Source organism: Rhipicephalus sanguineus, chromosome 6, assembly GCF_013339695.2.
Source record: "Rhipicephalus sanguineus isolate Rsan-2018 chromosome 6, BIME_Rsan_1.4, whole genome shotgun sequence".
NCBI lineage: Eukaryota > Metazoa > Arthropoda > Arachnida > Ixodida > Ixodidae > Rhipicephalus > Rhipicephalus sanguineus.
In genome coordinates, this window is record NC_051181.1 from 36,834,407 (window position 1) to 36,854,362 (window position 19,956).

Below are 19,956 nucleotides of genomic sequence, written 5' to 3' on the forward strand. Positions count from 1 at the left end.
TGTTGTCGTACTCTCTTTGTCCGAATTAGGATCCGCGTCGTACTCGTACGCGCTGTCATTCGCCTCAAATGCCGCACCGAGCTGATTCCAATCTTGGCTTGGCTTGGCCTGCTGTTTGGCCGCGGTAGCCGGTCAATGGATACTTGACTGGCTAAAGCCAAAAGGCAGCCGTTACATGTAGCCAACAAACATAGCCTTCGAGATCGGTAACTTCCGCGTGGATTTTTGACACTGGCACGATCTCCAGTTATAGCCAGCGCAACATTTCAGTGCTGGCAACCTAGCAAAAGTATTGTAAACATTGCTGACAGCTTGTCAAGGCATTCAACGTCGCACTCGATCAGCCAGCTGGAGTCCGAATTTTCGGTCGTGAGTTTACGTTACTTCAATGGGACAAGTGGCGGTGCCGCGAAGGTGTCCGAATAAACGAGCATGTCCGAATTTTCAGCGTCCGAATGAACGGTCGGCGGCTGTATAATGCAGTTGTTGACTGCACAGTTTATTACACTAGAGATTTTAAAACATTGCACTACACCATGTATAACGTGAAGCCTGCATACCCATCAAAGGCCAATGTGTATGTTTGCATCCCTGTTCAGCCCTGGCTTAACTCACTGTTTCAGACCATGACCAATTTTAATCTTTACAACGGAGGTGTGATGATGTGGTCTATGTGGCCGAGACAAGAAGACTTGTGATGACGGTGATGGTGTATGAAGACGACTATGTGGCCACAAGAGAGAGAAGAAAAAAGGTTTTTGGAAGTACAGTTGAACCCCTTTATAAGAGGCACGCATGGGGGAGAAATTCTTGCCTGTTATATGAGCTGTCTCTTATAAGCAGGGTACTAAGTGATGCATTTTGCTATCAACCCTTACTTTCATGTAGCACGCTGGTGTCTCTTATACCCCACGTGTCTCTTATATCAGTGTCTCTTATAAAGGGGTTCAACTGTATGTAACTAGAAGTGCCAGAAAAGAGCTCTTTAAAAAGACCAATTTAAAAAAATGGCACGAAGTAATTAAGGCTGACTTTTTTTACTGATACTGTTTGCGAAGTGCCGAAGCTTTTTGCCATGCAGAATATGTTGCGAGAACAGCATGTGTTTGTTTTGTCTTCCAGCAGTTGTCTTTTCTTAATCTTCAATTGCATTTGATGCACGCTAACGTCAAGGTGAAGCAGCACCCATGCACAAGAAAAGAACACCACTAGAGCGGCTGTCACCTCGGCAGAGAAGTCCGACCCGGAGACTAGGTTGTAGCAGACGTTGGGTGCGGAGGTGGAGCGCTCCCTCTGACCCAGAGGGGGCGGGTGTGTCCGTGGAACGCTCAGGGGTGCACTGGTCGGCGAGAGGACTGGCTCCCCCCCTCCCCCTGGGGGTGGCATGAAGGGCGGGTACACACCCGACTCGTACTGGGGGCCTCCCACCATGTCTGGCATGGCCAGCAGGCTGCACACAGAAAATGCAACTTCATCCAACTTCATTCTTAAGTGCACACCATGCTGAACACACTGAAATGCAGCAAGTGCAGTAAAGCTCCATTATGACCCACCCGCTTTAAGCACATGTAGTTGCGACGAATACTCGATCGAATCTCCCAGAGCTTAATGTCCAAACGCCGACTAGCCTTATGCCTGCTGGTTAGTGTGTGCTCTGATCACTTTTTGTGACATAAAAGTCAACTACACTCTTTTACTTACTGCGTGGCCAATGCCAGAGTGTGCTGCAATAGGTCTTCTTTTTTGATTGGTGAAGGAGATTGGCCTATCAACCATTCCAACTTTGCAACAATTGCAACAATATCTTCACAGATAAGCATCAGAAAAGAATGAAGGCCTGATGGCATTCAATGAAAGACGTGGAAAGAAATGTGGGTGTGTTTCAGTTATTGCCTATTAAAAGCGTGCAGTATGCTTCCAGCTGCACTACTATGCACGTACTGTCAAAATTGCGCTTATGGCAATTGGGTTGGCAGTGATAGCTGTGAATGCGATGAGCAATGGCCAGCACGGTGATCTGCTATTACAGGAAGCAAGCATGCCAGTTGACACGGACAGGTGAATACTGCGAAGAAGCTGCTGCTCTGGGTGGTTACTGTCCTTGATCGCATGTGCTTTTTAACTTCTCTGCTACACACGGGATCTAGAGGACAGGAAGTGCATTATATGATTGTAGTTTGGAGATAAACCGAATGTCGGAGCCAAACGGTGCTTTTCTGGAAACATTCCGGTAGCGTAACCATATTATGTTATTTTTTGTGTTCCTGATCGTGAACATTAGCACTGGGAAAAATACAAAACAGGAATGTATCAACGAGGTCCTACAGTACTGCAATATGTACAAGGCTGTCAAAACAGTAGCTACAGCTCACACAATGCTCACCTCTTATCCTGTTTGCACTGCAAGGTGTGTATCTACTAACAGCATGCTAGCTATGTTCCTTCCCAATGCCCGAGTGCTCACAGACTTTCTAAGCATACACTCGGGCAGCCAGTTGCACAGAAAGGTGGTGTGCCACCGCCAGCTTTTGAGGGCAATGCTGTTGTCACACGAAACTGGTGGTGTAGCAGGGAACCGTGACACTGGTGGAAGCACACCCAAAGGCTGTGCAGCCACAGTTTGAGAAAAGGTTACGCTCTAAAGAATAAAGAGTTCAAACATTGCAAGCCTACTAACTGTTTGTAGTAGTCACTCTCAACCCGCAATGGCTGACACAACTTGGGAACACTGGAGGCACATCGTTGGTGGAAGCGGTAGCCACACGTCTGGCACCGGAAGCCGTGGAAGAGCAGCTTGCGGCAGCACTCGCAAAATGCCAGCGAGAAGAACGTCTTGCGCACCTTTGGTGAAAGACAGAAAAATGTCCGCAGGTTAGCGTACGTGGACAAAGGAAGCAACGTCGCGAAAAGGTAAGTCCGACTCACAAAATTGTGCGAGATGCTCGTGGTGACGGGGAACTTCTCCTTGATCTCCACCTGGATGTCGTCGTCCTCGATGTGGCTCACATCCTCGTTCCAATCCACAACCGCCCTGCAGCAAAAACCATTGTAACGACATGTAAGGAATACAATGAAACTCGCAGAAAGGTGTCACGAACAGACTATGTACAGTAATACTTCAAGCTAACAAAGTTGAACGTTGAAGGTTGAACGGTTGAAGGTTGAACGTAACAAGGTTGAATGCCCCCATCGAAATGTGGACGGTGTGGCCGGGAATCGAAGCTGCAGCCTCAAGCTTAGCAGCGCGGCACCTTATGCACTGAACTAGCACAGTGGGTTGGTGAAGTAACAGTGTCTAATATTAACATAATTTTAATCCTTTAAGGGTCGAATTTGCTTGAAAAAACCTTTCCCAGATGTTCAAGTTACTTTACTGTGGATACTGAATTTATAAAATGTGTAAAGTCAGGAAGAAATTGTAAAAAAAAATCAGGACCAGTACTTTGGTGTCCGCATGATTCAGAACTGCAAAATGTTCAATAGTAACATTTCAGAGTGTGCCATTCCTTGAAACACGCATCTACGCACAGTGCCTTATTGCAGTCTGCACACATAAACCGCATGTCTGTTCTCCTCTTGAAGTGAAAAGCTGTGTTGGTACACATGACATCTTCTCTGCGTGTGGCTACCGTCAGCAGAGTAAACTTAGTGAACAAGCAGAGCAAGAATACCTCGCAAGCATCGGTGACAAACAAGCTAAAAGCAGCACCAGTAAAGATGGAAATCAACTTCCGCCGCCGCTGCGAGGGTGTGCCGATGAAGATGCCAGCACCTCCCAGTCAGCATGCATCGCCATTATTGTGCGAAATTTCAAACGGAGGGTCAAAACCGTTCCCATATGCCAAAGACCTTGCAGGACGGATTGTTACCGTACATATACCGCAAAGACCCTCAAAGATTAAAAACTGTTGCAGGGCATGAAAAAACTGAAGTATTGTGTGGCTCAGGAAATTCAACAAAAAAGAATTAAGAGGACCAGGAAAACGTGGGTAATTTGGAAACACTAAATTGGTAGACAGCTGGTACAGTAGAACCCCGCTGTTACACTCCCGGGTGCTACATCATTTTCTGCCAGGCCAGTCGCACAGGATCCAATGTCTAGGGAGCTCCACTGTTATGTCACGACTGCGGGACGTTCCCACATGATATGTCATGAACTGGCACTCAGAGCTGGCCCAAGTGACCATGGAGAGCGGCCATGTTGACTTTTCGTGCAGCATGGCCTATGATATCAGCAGCACAATGTGGTGTAGACGTCACCCATGACGACATGTTTTAAATTTCCATGAGCAAAAGCATAGGCCCTGCAATATGTCTTTGCTATTTAAACACGGCGTATATGATGTAATTTCATTTTGCACCCGCTGTCAGTAAAATGTAAGGCCTCTGAGAACGGCTTGGTTGTGCCATCACGTTGGCTTGGACTTGTTGTCCATGCTTCCCGTGGCCTTTTCCCGTTGTCTTTTTACTAGAGCTGTACGAATAGCAAAATTTTGGGTGCGAAGTGAATTCGAATAATAAAGATTTAGTGCGAATCGAATCGAATAATTTTCTGATATTTCTCAAACATTCTTCGAATACTTCGAAGTGAAATTACAGAAAAAAGTTGCAGAGAATCCCTAAGTATGTTCTTATGAGATAGCAACATGAAAGTGTTTCTTTTTGCCAGATTGATGAAGCGCTGGCACGGGGTGGTGTTTCATAGTTGTCTTATCAAAAATGAGGCAATGTAGAGGCCAACTTGTATTTATGTAGACGATTTGGTGCAACCAAAGTGTTGCCGACAACACTTTACACGTGATAGGCAAGGATGCCATTTTCTCAGCCTCTCCTCCTCTTTCAACTGCTGTGGAAGCCCAACTGATGTGGCGGACAAGGGTGTGCTCCCTTCAAGTCCGGAGTTCCAAAGCTGCCTCGTAGACGTCGATATATAAGAACGTCTGAAATTTTGGATGCTAAAAAGCTTCGGCTTCCGATTTTTCGAACTTCCTGCCCAAATTTCAGGTCCAAAGCACCACTAATTGAGCCCCCACCTCTGCCACATCTTTCATCTCCATGCTGGAACAAGCGTTTTCTTGAGTTAATCCATTTGCGACCATAGCGGAGCTTGAAAGGCAGCTTTGCCGCAATGCCATGTGATGAGGTGAAGCATACTGAAAATCTAGGGACCACTTCGAATCAAACGTTGACTGCGTCTTGGCTAAGTTCGACCGTATCGGAGCTTGAAAGGCAGCCTTGCCGCAATACGGGGAAGTGACGAGGTGAAGCATATTGAAAATCTGTAGGGGTCACTTTCAATCTGACGTTGAGTGTATTTGTTTTTGGGAAGTTCGAATAGTTCGAATAGTAAAATTTCAGTGCGAATCGAATCGAATAGCAAACACTATTCGAAAAATATTCGAAATTTCGAATATTCGCACACCCCTACTTTTTACTTATGAATCGTAGCAATGGTCATGCAAATGTGCTACGTGTGCTTAGTTCTTTCATGACTCGAACTGTTCCAACAGAATCACATATAAAAGTTTACATTGCTGTGAATGACACCATTCTGCTAGCAATCAAGAAGACAATGCGCACGGGGCCCGATTATGCTGTCGCGTTCTATACTTGCAGGTGAAGCTCAAGCGTCCTCCAAGCTTTCTTCTTTTAATGCAAAAGCATGGAAATAGGAGTGTATGCATTTCACTAACACTCACATTGTTAAATCTTTTTTCCGTTTCCTGGCTCTAACAAATTTTTATGCAGTCCACTGAAAAACGTATCAGCAGGGTTTTACTGTACAAGATTACTTGTGGTGCAATAAGACACCAAACCGTGTGCGGCAGGGGTACCCCTTGATGCATATCGGCTTACGCAAGAAAGCACAACCAATACAGTGGGCGCAGCAATCTGCAGCTAAGAATAACTCCTGGACCCCACAGCCCAATGTGGACACGACATCTGTGTTGCCTTAGGATGGCCCCACATTAAATCCAACCAAAGGATTGAGTTCCGCACCTGGTGCTGCATTTGAAGACCACACACATTTCAGTGGTGAGCTTTCGTCGTTTCATTGCCTTGGACAGTGCCTCCATCACCGTCTGGCCAGGTCGCACCTGAACCTGTTGAGAAAACAAATGCATAGAACAGGGAAGAAATCAAGTTTGAAAGTGTAACAGCACACAAGCAGAAAGGAGACCATGTCAACAATGTGGTTTAAGGGTAAATTTGAATAACCTAGGAACATTTACTGAGACGGTAGGTTGAGCCAGTCATGACAGCACAGAACAGCAGAGCCACTATGTTCCCCACTTGCTGAGGCATGAACACAATCCACATAGGATTGTTGAGTATTATATAGAGTGTGTATACAAGTGAGTGAAGAAGAGGTTACTCCAAGCTGCTGTGTAAAAAGTTACATTAGAACAAACTATCTTTATTCTATGTGTTGAAACTTGTCAAGTACCCTCCGTCATTACGAAAGGAAAATTGACAACCACCTGTTTGTAGCACTAAGCTACAAGGAAATCCACACACATTTCTAAGAAAGAAAGCTTCTTAGTTGACCTGGGACCAACAACTTTCCAAGGCAGTCGTTCTACCAATTGAGCTAACTAGGACTCCAGCCATTGCAAAGCTTTACTTTCAATTGGAAAGCTTTCCATTCTGAGAAATCCATATCGATTTCCTTGTAGCTTAGTGTTACAAATGGGTGGTTGTCAATTATTCATTACATTACCCTTCCACCACATTGCCAGATTCCACACAAATGATTTGCAACATCCTCGCAAATTTTTTTTTTTTTGTACAACAACAGAATGTTCTGCTCTAACGGGTACACACAATAAGGAAATTGTTGCCACACAGCACCACCTCATAAGAGGCCACCTACAACACCTTAATAATTAGAAACTGCTGCAAGTGCAGGGACGCTTTCTTGAAACCCGGTGGACAACACAAAGGTCTGTGGAATGTTGTGCCACAGATCTTCATGGCTCTTTCCTCCAAAGTGGCCTGCCATACATGTCACCTATGTGCCAGTCAGAATCACCACGCCCTGCACGCTTCCAGGCAGCTGCTAGTCAATCCGAATTCGAACTGGTCACCGATTTCTTGTCCCAACGAATTACAATCAATGAGTCTGATTCCAACTTGGCATATGAGCAGTAGTCCGAATCAAAAGAATCGCTGTTTGACTCGCTCACAGCAGACAAACCATGCCCATAGTGCAGTCGCTGAATATGCAAGTGCACCTAAGAAAACTGGAACTGTGAAACAGAAAAAAAAAAAAAAAGAGTGAAACTTCCAGTGAACCTTCACGTTATGCCCACCAAGAGGCAATCAACTTTTGCGATTTTTAAAGGGGCCCTGCAACACTTTTTCTGAGTTATAATAGAATAGTCTCACTATTAGCGCATGACGGTTCACGAATCACATGCTGCAAAAATTTTTAGAATCCGTCATGTACGAGTGCAGTTACAGGGATTTGTGGCAAGCTTCAAGCGCTTTCTCTCTCCTCTCGTACCAGCGAGCGCACTGAAAGCTACGCAGGGAGGGAGGGGGATGACAAGGGGGCAAGAAGATGTGGCCCTTTGTCAGCACGCACCTTGACCTTGAGCACTTTCTTTTCTCCTTTTTTTTTTCGAACACGCGGCTGACTTTCAGTGTGACCGCGAGCGCTTGCATGGGCACGTGGTGGCATCCCATGGCGACCGCAGTAACTATTCAGCTCTCAATGCTCAAATCAGCTAATGGCGGTGACTTTGGGTATATGGCCCAGTAATTTGGGTACTATATGGCGTCATTTGTAGAGAAAAGAGGGGGCGATTTTTAGCTGACTGAGAATTAATTGCAAATTCCAGGCCCTGTGCTGCGCTACAATGTTTGGCTCGCGTGTTCTAGGGAGCCTCGGTGACCGATCGGCAGCGTTTTCTGACCGTGCTCAAAAAGGGTTGCAGGGCCCCTTTAAGAAAGAAAACTTGCGGGCGTGGTAGCATCGTTTGCATGCAGCACCATGCACATGTATATCAGCGCCCGCCTGTGAGCAGCTGAAATCGCACCACTGTGGGCAATAACTGAGCTAGTACTGAGTGGTTACCCTCAGAGAGATCAGAAACCAGACGGAGATCTCTATTTGCGAGCACAACAATTGGAAACACCCGTGAGACAAAACCAAACTTCCATGCGCGTGCGCACGTTTGGAGGTGTGAGCAATAGTCAATGCACTGGCCTAAACAAGCCGGGGAATGGAAAATCAAGGGCAATGACACAAGAAAAAACAATTCCTTGTACTTGCTGAACCAAGAAAGTGGGAAAAGTGGTGCGTTTTTCTAACATTCAGACAGTGCTGTAAATGCAATGGCATTGACTATTTGGTATTTGTTCATGGAGCCGTATTATGTCAGCGACCTTCTTAGGGGGTCAAATTTCACATAAACTTTCTCAAAAGTTTTTGAGCAATTATCTGTGCTTTACTTCAATTCAGGTCACACTTTGTGCATTTCAGTAGTCAAAAATAAAATCTACAGTAAGAAAACTGGCAAAACAGTGCTTACAGTTGTTCTTTGCTGATTCGGTAGAAATGCCCGTACTACTGACTTCATCGGAGATTTTGGCACGTCCTTCGTGTTGTCCCCTGCACAACAAAATAATAAGATCAAGCCTCAAAACCCAGAACAGAGGCATGGACAAAAACAAAGTCAGGGCATTACGCTTTGAGTGTGAATCTAGCATGGCACATTATAACATTGTTTTCCGGAACCTTTTACCACATTCCATCCGTTCTGGCCGAAACTAACACACTCACAGCTCAAGTAAAAGAAGTTTACGTACTCTTCTACAGATGGCGCATAATGTAGTGAGAAAATGTGTGCGCGAATCATCTGTGAAAGAATGTGTCCAGCCGTACCCCACAACGGACCACAAAGGGTTAAAGAAACGACCGGGAGTTAAATATTTCAATTGAAAAGGAAAACTGTGAGAAAAGACAACTTTCGTAGCGGTGGAACCTATGGTGTCAAGTGCCCCTTCATCCACTTCCATGAGTGTGTTATTAAGGTTTACTGCCTCCTTCAAAAATGAATTTTTTGAAGAGTATAATTTCCTTTTCTTTTACATTTCTGAGGTCCTTGTTTACTCAAGACTAAAGAAAAAAGCACATTTTTATCATAACCCATTTAGAAATTCATCAGCAATTTATCAGCAAGCGACCAATGGAGGTGCACAGTATATTCCACTTACAGTAGAGTGGGGTCACGGCATTACACTCAGTGAAGACTTAAAGAAATTTCACGAGGGCTTTTTATTTGCCTGTATATCATTTAACTAGAGCAAAAACTCCAAAGATCAATCATACTGCAAAAACAATTGTAAAATTGCAAAATCTGGCCACTTTCTTGATAATTTATTAATACTGGCCAGCATCTCCATGGTGAAAAAAAAATAATATAAAAGAAAAAACTTGCACACATGGCAGCACTTGATCAGCATTGAGGCAGTTACCTGCGGCTTGTTGTGATGTCAGTGGGGAAGCCCTGACGGGGGCATCCTCCGTGTCAGTGTCGCCCCCGTGGTCTGGCGAACAGTTGCCATTCATGGTGCAGATGCGGTCCAGCAGTGTTTGCTCACGCAGCTGGAACTCATTCAGGCGCCCTGTCAGGTCCTGGTACTCCTGCGCACAAGTTTATCACAACAACATCAATAAAGGCCCGTTTGTCGGTTGGTTTATGGAGCTACTCGGGCTACGAGATGTCATAGTAAAGAGCTCTGAATAATTTTGACCACATGAGTTTCTTTATGGGGGGAGGCTATCCTTTAAAAAAATCACGTTGCGGGGCTAGTTGGTGATACATTCTTATTTAAAAATCGTACCTTTCTTCTTGTCCTTGTCTAATGTAGCGCTACAATTTTTAAATAAGAATCTATCCTTTAAAACTCTAAAAATTCTTGATCGATTAGGGAAACTTGCCGAGTTTACGTACGTTTGTCTGCTGATTTCAAATGTGCAATTATTTTTCTAGTACAACACGTAGTTCTTAAAATATCAAACATTTCATATGCCTTGTTTAGAGAACATTTTTTCTAAGCATGAGAGTTACAAAGTAAATCAGCAAATCACAATACTGCGCAATGAGAACTGCATGCAATAAAACAAGGACGGATGTTCTAAACGCAACAATCAAACAAAAAGTTACGGTATGTTGGACATTCACGAGTGAGTCGACACCAAGCTGGGATTTCGGTCACGTATCTTCCACATACCACAACTTTTGTTCAAATGGGTTTAGAACATTCATTCTTGTGTTCACACATACGGTTCGACAAAGGAATGAACATTTCGGGTGGCATGGAGATGAGCGATGAAAATGCACAACCAGGCTGTGCATGACCTGTTACGCTGGTTGTGCCATGTTGGGTTTGCCAGATACCACAAAAATTCCAGTACTTGCTTTGGCACAGTTTGGTACAATTTGCATCAATTTTATCGAGGTGGCAGAGTAAGTCCCCTTCGGCTACATTTGGTGCAAAAGTGGAGTCCCTGTGTGAATAGTGTTTCGGTCTAAGCAACCTGCAGCAATTACTAGAGCAACTTGAACAATTTCTGAAAACTCCTTAATAGCTCCACATTTTTTTAAGCTCCTCCAAGATGTCCCTCAGTGTACCCCCTTCATTCAGGGCAGCAGTTTGAAATTGATTTTAGTTCTTTAAAAATATTTTTAACATTCTGTAGGATATCATCTGCTGTGACTGCTGCAGTTATTACGGGTACTCGGAACTTTACCTCCACATCAGAGAATCTTGGCAACCTTCAAGACATCATCTCGATTGGGTATTTCATTCTTTAGTGATCAATTTAGAGTAACAGAAAAAACGTGCTGAAAATGAACATACAACGCTTGCCATGCAAATTTCCAATTCAAATAACTACACAAATCCAGGATTCCCTACACCCTCGTCCAAGATGAAGGGAAACGGGGCTCACCAGTATGTACATAGATGGAGGGTGCTGGTAGGCAGAGAACTTGGCATTGAGGGCCTCCAAATTTTCTTTGGTGAGGCGGATCATGCTACGGATGTTCCTTAACTGCAAGAGGAACAAATCATCACAATTTGTAGAACATACAGTCACTCCATTCACACACTGTACATCATTTGCAGCTCGATAAAGCGTGGCTTCAATATATTAGCACACCAAATGTGCAAGGGCACGGCATAATTTGTAGTGGCACACATCTCCGTTTCCCCATGAAGTTAGGATTTCCATAACATCTTAGCTTCTTTCAAAAATAGAACCAAGTGGCATGATGATCAACTGATTTCCTTCATGGCAAGAATGACCCCATCAATGTTGCAACAATGCACATAGGGTGTACTTTAACAGGGCCTTGCAATGCTTCGATTTGCAATGCTTCAAATCGTATGACCTCACCCTATCGGAGTTTATTGCATCACAAATCAACTGCCGTAAAAATTTTTAGAATCCGCCAAATATGAGCAGGGTTACAGGGATTTGTCACACGATTCAAACACTTTCTCTCTCGTTTTGTCTCAATGAGCATGCTGAAAGCCACACAGGAGGAGGTGACAAAGGCGCAAGAAGCTACGGCAGAGTGTGTCATGACCTGGAGCACTTTTCGTCTTTTCTTTAAATAAATGCGTCAGCTCACTATGGAGTGATCATGAGCGCACTAGTGTAAATTCTATAGGGGGTAATTCTAGCACTACAGAGCGTGGCACCGGTATGTTGTGGCAACCTGTGGTGCTCAGGGTAACTACGGAGCCCACTAATGCTCAAATCATCCATGGCCGTGTCCTTTCACCTGTGTCATAGTCGGGCCACTCTATGGCATAATTTGTCGAGAAAAGAGCAAGCAAATTCTAGCTCACTTTGAAATGTAACTGTAAATTTCCTGCTGCATGCTGTGCTATAATGTATGGCTCGCATATTCGGAGGAGCCTCAACTATTGAACGACAGCGTTTTTTGACCATGCTCAAAAAGTGTTGCAAGGCTCCTTTAACCGTGGCGTGTGAACACCCGAATTTGTGGTAAGACCTCAAAGGCACAGATCCCAGTTGTGAAACAAGTTCTTTTTTTTTTAACAACTGTGGCATTGCCTTGGTGTAAACCGAGTATAAATAACTTTTAGAACATAACAGCTATGCGACCCAGATAGGACTGGCTAACTGATTGACATGTTGGTGAAGATCCATTAAAAAAAAATGTATACATGGAATTAACATAAGGAACAGAGACAAGAGAAGACGAAGTGCCGACTTCAAGCGAAAAAATGCTGATCGTGAAGATATATATGAAGCCAAACATCCGATGCATGTATGCAATCTCCATGCTAAAGGAAAATCATAAAAATGCGTTCGATCTACGCACATGTGCACACTATGTGTTGCTGCCTTAATGCCTACATCGCCGCACATGTTTCAAGAAAGCAAGTTCTTTTTCTGGTTGCTTAACAGAGAGCAAACACACAATTCTCCTAAAGTTGTCATTTCCTTGGGCTCAATTTTTGTTATCTTTTTCTGGCTTCCGCCAACGATGATGCATTAATGCAGAAGTTTTTGTATCTAAGCATGAGTCCCCATTAAACCCCCCTAGGCCACTTTCTGCAGCCCTTTTTGCAGGGCACAAGTTCATCCATTGGAGCAATAAAGGTCAATTCGTTTACCAAAGCCCGTCTTGCTGTATTCCTTGCCGACGCTACAGTGTAACAATATCCAGCACGATGCACTATCGTGTGAAAAATGACAATCGGTAAGCGTCTTGCACCATGCTATTTGAATCAAGCCAAGCCCTTATCTTTCTCGTCTTGAACGATGAAATCAAACCAACATACTGTACTGGATTTACTAAAATGAAGCTTTATGAACATCATATCACCACCATCAAACCAAATCAAATCAGCGAAAGGAGATGAAGAAGCCCTTTGACAAGGGCTCAATCAACTCCTTCCCCTCATTCTTGGAGAGCAAGGGTGAAAGAATAGAAAAAAAGCAGGTCATGCCCACTGCTTCATTCAGTAAGTGTAGGAAGATAACATTATTGGTCTCAAAATGTCATTCTTATTGTTTCCTACCTTGAATGCACATTTACTAGAAAGACAGTTCAGTATCATTAAAAATGCATCAAGTGCCCAATGATTGGTAGCAGCAGCAATTGATGGCACGGCATGTTCATAGGTGCACCCTACAACTCACAACCCTAATGGTTGTGCTATATTGCAGCAGTGAACTGCTGATAAGAAAGGTATGGGGTAATGCAACTTGACCTTTGTAGTCAGTAGTCAGACAAGCCTACAGAATTTTGCACCAGTAATGCATAATCTTTTTTTCCACGAATGCCCTTTCTTACCTAGAAGTTACATACAAACTGTAGATGAGAAATCCACATCTCAATAATGAAACTGTTAGGTGTGGTTGTGCCACCGTGATCTCAACCGTTGAATTGCTTCTCTGTCATACTGACAGCAACCACTGAAATTATTATTCAGCTTGCATAATGCACTCTGCAGTCCTTGGCATCTAATTGTGTGCTGTGTCATGCAACTGTGCACATTGTAGAAATGTCTAAAAGTGTTTTAATAGCCTGAACTTGACAGCTGTCACAGAATACTGTTTCTTCCAAAGCAAGAAGCCTGCCAGTATTTTGGCTTTCAGTTGTACAATAAATGCTTGGCAGTATTGTAGGTTAAAAGCTCATTAAAGCAGCTCAATGGTACTAACAAATCCTGAACCTGTACAAAACTCCTAAAATTACCCTGCCATGTTCCGTAAACTGCACATTGGCCAAGGCCTTTGAAGATGAATAATATGCTTTGACTCTTCCAAATGGGAGCTTATTTATATGGCTAGATGTCGAAGAAATGCTTGCATACAAGCGCAGCATTTATCTTAATGTTGAAAGCCAGTTGCTTCACACATTATTGCTCCACACAGCAGCAGTTAAGTACAAGCAGAAAATGGAATAGATAAGGGCCCTTATGCACAAAGAAAGCACTTAGCATAAAACATTAACTATGGCCTTGTGTATCATGTAAACTAGCAGAAAACCTCTGTCACTGCCCTGTAAGAACTCTGCTTTGCTGAGATCTGAAGAGTTCCAAAAAGTGCAACACAAGTTGCAAGCTCACGTGCACCCTTTCTTTCCACTATTTTTTGGCATTCTCAAAGATCACGTCTTAAAGGTTATCTGTCTCTTCTAAATTTCCTTTTTATGCATGTCTTAAAGCATTAAAGGGACACTAAAGGCAAATAACAATTTATGTCAGAGTGAAAGGTCAATGTGTGAGAACATCTAAAACGTCAATAGTATCAACAGCAGTGCTACAGTAATCGAGAAATTAAGGTAAATGTACAACACGATGCACGCCACGAGTGGGACATTTTGGAAATCATCCCGATGACAACAAAGAGTCCCGAGTACAATTAACCACTACTAATCAAACTAGTTGCAATAAAGGAAGAACCTTCCGTGCATCACAAGACGTAATAAAGTGCTGCTTGTTCAATTCTGCTTGATTCATGGAAAGAGGAACCTCTTGGCACTACCATGGGGAACGGTGCGAGTGGTTCAAAAGTTCCGTTTTCGCCGAGCTGCGCGTCTCAGGTATCGCGTACTGCTGCGTGTGCTTGGCTCTCGCTATTTTCACCCTGTCAATACTCTACTTCTGCTGCTGCTGCCTAAGCTTAGCTCCGTTACAGTTTCGGAGTGGCCTGTGGCTGCGTCTTGGCAAGGTTGATGGCCGCTGTTGCGCAAGAAACCGCAGCTTCGGCGACCGGGCAGTAAAGGCGAGCGGGTACGGCAACTGCTACGTCAGAAGGTCCGTTCAGGCGGGTAATTTGAAGTGCGCTAACAGTGTGCAGACCACTAAAATGTGATTTTCTTTCAAACTAAGCATTTCCTTGGCACGAAACAAGCACTACGAAGTTTCTGCAACACTATTGCAACAATCAACGTCGACTTAATATTTATTTGCCTTTAATGTCCCTTAATACTTGGCCTGTGGCTGCTGCGTCTCTAAAAATGACACCAGTGTGCATTAGTTGTTCCTCTCACACACACACAAAAAAAAAAACCAGCACATTAGAATGCTGTGATTTGCAGGAGCCTTAGCAAGTAACAGACATTGTTAGACTAGCAACATATTTAGAGGACTACTGAGAGAAATTTCTGTTGCAATGAGAAGATAACAACCCACTTATCACAGCTGAAAGCCTTGTTTGCTCGAGCCAACAGTGGTTAATTATTTGAAGACATTTTCATGGTGCCCAGTCACACTTTCGGTTTAAGAGAGCACCAAGAGAGGTGAGACGCAATGTGGCTTGTCTACACAGATGGCCACATGAGCACACAAAGCAGTGATGCAGTCGCAACGCGAGTTGCCTGAGGCATGGCGTACACGTGAGCACAGTGTTGAAAACTGTGGGAGACAAAGACAGCACATGCAGGGAGCATGGCAGCCAACACAAACTCTTAAAGGGACCGACAACTGGTCACAACGTGTGATTAGATCCTGGTAAAAATGAAAAGACAGTGAAATATAGTGACAGATTCCAGGATCCTTCTCGCCTTGTGAGTAGGATTTATATGTTTGAATCGTGTTTAAAAGTAACAAAAACCGGTATGTGGCGCAGCCTAGCGGAAGAGCCTTGAAGCAGGATTATGAAGGCGGTCACTTTGCTGTAAGTAGTCTGATGCTGTCATGCGCGCCATAATTGGTCCTCAAAGTTAGAGTATGTATATTATTATCTATCCCCGCTCTATTTCGTGCTGCTTACGAGGTAAAAGGAGTTGCACGGTGAGAAGCGGCGCTGCCTTCGCGGTAACCAGAGGACAATGTCAAGACGCGGCGCATGCGCACGGAGTGCCCGCATGCGCAGCAAACCGCCGCACTCGAACACGAACCGCTCTTACGCTCACTGTTTGCAGCATGGGTTGTCACTTGTGTTTACGACTTCATATTCGCCGCAGAGTGAAAAATTCTGATTACAAATGTTTCACGGCGTTTTCCACGTTACTGTTCCGTGATTAGACACTCTCACCGGTAATCTTTCCGTTGCGTTAAAGAAAATTACACCATAAAAATTGGTTGTCGGTCCCTTTAACATCGGTGGTTGTCGATTGTCCACCCTCACACCAAGTAGATGTTGATCTTGCGAGGTGGTTCATTTTGTCTGTGCTTGTGCAGGACAAACATTAATATATAGATTTTAAATATTTCTTGGCTATATTAGCCATGTATATTTTGCGGATGATGCATGTGTGTCCACATAAATCCAAGTGTTATCATTTTCAAAATTTTGTGTCAGTACTCCTTTAAAGAAATGGCATCTTGACTAAAAGGTGCCCTCTCTTCCAATCTCACTGGACTCCCATTCACCTATATTCTTATATAACTGGAAGAGCCTGCAGATTAAACATGGTCTCAAAAGCTGTGCACATTTCGCAATGTTGGAGCTGCAGCGACTAGGACTTAGTGAACAAGTGCATTGCAGAGATCAGATAGTGGCAATAACTCCTGCAAAGTACGAAGAGGCCGCTGCAGAAACTGTAAAAAATTCATGCAGAAAAGCTCATGCCTTATTTTTTGACAAAACTACGCTTCAAGCAAGAGCAGAAGTCGCATACGCATGTGACACCGACTGCAGAAATGGACTGCAGACCATAGCGGAACGCATGGTACACATGCTGCTAGAGGATGCTAGCAGAAGCAAAGGGGGACGGCATTGGCAGTGAATCTCGACTTCTAAAGGCACAGTAACAGGACAGCGCAATTTCTTCTACCTCCTCCAATACAAAACCTGTTATATCAAGAATAGCCGGAATAAAAGGTGTTCCAAAAAAGGAACAGCATTTGTCATTTGAGAAACTTGCATGCAGCACAGTCCTAAGACCCTCTCCTGGTGCTGTGCTGGCTCTAGCTTTGTCAGCTGGGAGCCGCTCCAAGGACAATCGAGCTCAAACGCACAAGGAGCGTCTTGCAGACATAGCAGAACCAGTTTGAAAAATTTGGACAAAAAAACATCCTAGACTGCACCTTACAACTTCGATTGTGTAACCGGATTTGGCAATTGGGCCTGATGAGGGGTGCCTTGAAACTTGTAGGCAAGTGTTAAAAGTCAAAACTGGATGAGTCACGTGCGAGTGTTCTAAATATTGAAAGGTCTAACTTGATTCCAAAGAGAAACACTAACCCTGAAATTCGGATTTCATCTTTTCTTGTTTCTAAAGGAAGCAAAAAAGTATTTGTGCTACATAGGCACAATAATTGAAAAATACTCTTTACGCGACGGCAGTAGTGAAAAAAGAGGACGAGCAGCATGTCATTAGTTAGATGCACGTGAAGCATTGTCGAAGGAGAAACGTGTGACACTGCAGCACTACAAATTATACTGCATAGATGTAAATATGGTGAAACTGCCCAAATAAGAAGTTTCATTGTTTATGTCAGAACAATGATAAAGTATATGCAGGCTGCCTAAAAGGAATGCAGTCTTTTCCAATGACATAAATATTGAGTAGCAGTCATTTGCCTTTAACATTTTGTGCTGGAACTGGCAGCTCATTCAACAACTGTGGCTTTCCAGTAGCATTTGGTACGAATTTCACTGGTGCCAGTCTCTCACCTTCAAGGCTCCCATAAGTGTTCTTATCCCTCATATCCAAACAGTAGCGGATATTCAACAATATTGAAGTGAGCTTGCAAACAGAATATAAATCACCAAGATTAGTGGATATACAATTGCAATTTCACATACTCGCGCACCTTTATTGCAACCAAATGCCTCCTTTGATCACATCGATTGGACATGCCAATGGCTTACTTGCCCGCAATGCTGGTGACAGGCTCACCAAGGGCTTTTGCTCGGTAGATTTCGGCTATACGATTCTTCAAGCCCAAACATGCCGTTGTACAGCAGAACAACAAAGGGGCATTACAGAAAAAGAAGTCAGCCCGTGTTTTCCCACAGATCTGTAGCACCTAAAGTTGTGTGACATACTTCTGTTTCGGCTCCAAATGGTGAAAGTTAAAGAATGAGTGCTCCAGCTTTTGTGGATACTTAATTTTTAAACGACCTTCTTTTTCCTCGGAACACCTGTAAGAAAACAAGACAGTACCAGTGGGAGAACGAGCAATGAAGAGGAACTCGGGGTGACACCAACAGTTTGTATGGCCAAACTTGTGCCCCTGTGCTTTCATACAGTGCTTCTTTGTGCGTGTAAATGCCCGCGTGCTATTGCCTCCTTTCCAGCGCCTGCCAGCATGGCAGGTGTGTGGACGTATCCAATTGTCGAGGGACAACAGGACCGAGGTGACAGCACAATTTCAAAAGAATTGACAACTTTCAGTGTATGGCTCTACAATCAACCCGCACGCGTGGTTCAGCAAACGGATACCAAAACAATGATCTAGTGTTCCCTGTAATCCCTATTAACATTGCTGTCAATGTGCTATACGTACAGTTCCTGTGATAAGAACCCAACAACTTTTGAATTTTGATTTGAATAAATTATAGGTTTTATAAAAAATACGGCATGATGTAGAAAGCTTTCAATGTGATTAGATTTGAAATTTTGCATGCAGACTAGTAGTAGCACCTAACGAACCCCTAACAGCTTCTGTCCAAAGCTCATAAGAGTTGCATGTGATATGGCCACAACTCCTTCACCGTGGCTTTAATAGTTTTAAATTAATGAAGTTCAAGGAAGTTTGTTGGCAACCATATAACAGAAGACCTTGCCTCAAAAGACAGGGCCTTGCACCTCAACAGGCCAGAGGTTGGTGGGCTCTGCATCAAGGGTGGCAAGAAGTTATGGTTGCTGTTGCCAATGAGGCAGGCACATTCACGTATTTTGTGCGCCATGCAGATTGCAACGTCTGTGGTGTCGCTGTCCTCTTAAGGGTATTCACACGAGGGAGAAATCCGCGGGAGACACGGGGGGATTGCGGATCATGTGACCGCGACGTCACAGATTAGTGAGAGGGCGCGACCCCCCCGGGCCTCCTCGGAGGACACGGGGACCTTTTCTCTGACAGGACAAATGATCCCCTGGCGGTGGGGGATATGGCATATTTCGGGCTCTAGTTTGGCCACATTGCTGCACTTACTCCTACAGAGAGCGGCAGTGGGCATCCAGTCTGCAGCTGGTCCTCTGCAGCTCGTCATCAGCAGCTGGTGAAACGGGCGGTACAAGCCACCATAGTAGTCTGGTAACACTGGTCTCCCCCTCCGTTCGCCTCGTCCTTGTGAGTGAGGGATATGTGCGGGGAATTCTCCTCGCGAGCTGACGTCACTACGCTCCGCCATTATCCCCCGAGGATTTGCCTCCCATGTGAATATCGCTTTAAGTGCATCGTAATCATACCCTGCAGTATGAAGAAATAGCATGCATCTTCATGCTTCCTCAAAGAGATTAATTTCTTTCACTTTGAGGGTAATGATTTCCTATTATTTTTTTTCCCCGAGTTAAGCAAGATCGAGGTATGCTGCGTGATCACTGCACTGTGCAAATGTTTGTTGGCTTTCTCAGCTCAGCGAACTGTGACTATGTCTCCAACCCTTGAAACGTCTACACAGCTGTGGAATGCACAGTCTGACTGATGTATCCAATTTCTAGGACATCCCACTGCACACTCGGGGCAACGGTAACGACGAGATGCTTTAATAGAATGTCTTCATTCTCCGCTGTACCTGCTGTGCCTTCGATCCTTCCAGAAGTTCTTCCTCACTTAAACGCAATAGATCATCAAAAACTACTCCTCTACTTGTGCTAAATGCATCAAGTTTTCTGTGCTGGTTCTCAGTGTAAACCTCAAGGAGAAGGCAGCCGCTAGCCAGTTCCGTAACACTGCAGCCAGAGCCTAGTGTGGGTCACAACCTTAGCAATTATGAAAGGCGAAATCATGCTTACAATCACTTCAGAGTGAGAGCTATGAACCACACTGGAGCAAGGGAAAGTT

At 44.2% G+C, this 19,956-nt stretch overlaps 1 protein-coding gene across 2 annotated transcripts in view; it reads right to left on the reverse strand.

Moving 5' to 3' along the window:
* The window catches only part of LOC119395704 (serine/threonine-protein kinase B-raf), a 77,145-nt gene that overhangs the window by 47,362 nt on the left and 9,827 nt on the right, over positions 1-19,956 (reverse strand). For both annotated transcript variants that reach the window (XM_037662715.2, XM_037662714.2), the window contains exons 2-8: positions 10,964-11,065; positions 9,484-9,652; positions 8,538-8,617; positions 6,001-6,104; positions 2,926-3,031; positions 2,678-2,841; positions 1,225-1,450 (exon numbers count right to left, since the gene is read on the reverse strand). In XM_037662715.2, the coding sequence (XP_037518643.1) occupies positions 1,225-1,450; positions 2,678-2,841; positions 2,926-3,031; positions 6,001-6,104; positions 8,538-8,617; positions 9,484-9,652; positions 10,964-11,065 (951 nt within the window). The remainder of the gene's footprint in view (positions 1-1,224; positions 1,451-2,677; positions 2,842-2,925; positions 3,032-6,000; positions 6,105-8,537; positions 8,618-9,483; positions 9,653-10,963; positions 11,066-19,956) is intronic.